The 1,708-nt window shown below is 46.7% G+C and overlaps 1 protein-coding gene across 1 annotated transcript; it reads right to left on the bottom strand.

The window, feature by feature from the left end:
• Positions 1 to 223: 223 nt before the first annotated feature.
• Positions 224 to 1,168, bottom strand: LOC114093828 (mas-related G-protein coupled receptor member X2-like). Its single transcript, XM_027936741.3, has one exon. It carries the CDS (start codon positions 1,166 to 1,168, stop codon positions 224 to 226), a length of 945 nt encoding a protein of 314 aa, XP_027792542.3.
• Positions 1,169 to 1,708: the final 540 nt, after the last annotated feature.

Consider the following 1,708-nt stretch of genomic DNA (forward strand, 5'->3'; position numbering starts at 1 on the left):
TGAATATTTTAGTTTTGAAGCCATTTGATTTCTGTTACAACTATTTGTCTCTGCTGTTGTTATGTGAAAGCAGCCACAGATAACACATCAATAAATGGCATCTCTCTCTCTCTCTCTCCATACATCTATATCAATGTCAATTTTGGACTCTATACAATCATCTATGTATCTTCCAGAGGTACTACTTATTTAAAGGATCCCCTGAAGATGCAGAATCACTACATTAGGAGGATGTTATACTCTCCATAGTTTCCTGAGGAAGACTTTCTCCACTTTTCTCCACCTCAGGTATGTCCTGGAAGGCCTTCTCCAGAACCAACTTGAGCCATGGTTGCTGCCGCCGACGGTGCTGTCCCCGCCTACAGGAGCCAACAAACAAGTAAATGATGGGATTGGCGCTGCTGTTAATACTAGACAGAAATAAAGTAATGTTTAAAAAATGCAGACTCATATGGTTTTTATGAATCCAGGACAACAGAGAATTCATGATGCCTACAGGCAGGCCACAGAAGAGGAAGACCAGAACTGTAAGCCCAATAGTCACATACAGCCTGGTCAGCGGTACTCTCCGAGAGCCACAGATGACTTTGATGAGCAGGGTGAGGCTAGATATAGAGAGAACCATAAATAAAATTATCAGCCATGCAGCCGTGATGAAACTAAATGTCTGACACCAATAGTTGAAATTTGTAGATAGGAAGGTACAGTGGTACACATCCAGGATGCTCAGTAGCAGGGACAGGGCCCAGAGTATGGCACATATGACAGCTGAGGTGTGAATCGGGCGGTGGCAGCGGTACCAGATGGGACACAGGATGGACAGGCAGCGCTCAGCACTAATGGCGCTCAACACGCTCAGGCCTGTAAGGTAGGAACAGATCATTACAATGGGTAAGTACTTGAGGATGAAGGCGAGAAAGGAAAGGAAAGTGAGGTTGAGTTTGTTCAGAGAAACCATAACATGAAAACAGAGAAAAAGGAAGTCGGCTCCCGCCAGGTTGAGGATGTAGACTGACAGGGCGTTCCTGTGCATGCGGAAGCCCAGAAGCCAGAGCACAACTGCATTTCCCACCAGCCCAATCAGGGCAATGATGAGGGTTGGCAAGCCCTGGATCGAGGTCCAAAAGTTGACAGGTTGAGGATTATTCCAGTTACTTCTGATCACCATTGTGAATTCTGTCCCCTCAGCTGGGGTGGTTGGACTTATGCTCAGAACCCCTCCACTGGAGCTGCTAAGAACAAAAAGAAAGTCATGAGTTCCTGCTGCATAACCTCTGAGTCCCAGGACCACCCTGCTGTGTGGGAATTACTGTCCCTGTGTCACAGGGGAGGACACAGATGCTTGTAAAAATTATTTAAAAAAAGCCCAGGGGGTCTGGGGTCCTGGACTCAAACCCAGTTCATGTCGACTGTAAACGCTGTGCTGGCTGCTACTGCAGGGGTTCATCTACTGACAGGAATATTCTATGGTCCAATCATGCACATGGACCCCCTCCTGTTCCTGCCAGAGTTTATGCCAAGTCTCCAGAATTTCTTGAGGAAGGAAAAGTCTGGGATAGGATCTGAGATACCAGGAAAGGACTGTGGTCAAAGGCATTAGCCTGTCCTGGGCCAGAATTTTTCCCTCAGGTTCAGATTAAAGAGGCAAAGTTGATCCAGACCACACTCATGACTAAAAGTGCTGTATGTAGGTTGCTTTGGGGACGTA

The sequence above is a fragment of the Marmota flaviventris genome, chromosome 9 (assembly GCF_047511675.1).
Source record: "Marmota flaviventris isolate mMarFla1 chromosome 9, mMarFla1.hap1, whole genome shotgun sequence".
Taxonomy (NCBI): domain Eukaryota; kingdom Metazoa; phylum Chordata; class Mammalia; order Rodentia; family Sciuridae; genus Marmota; species Marmota flaviventris.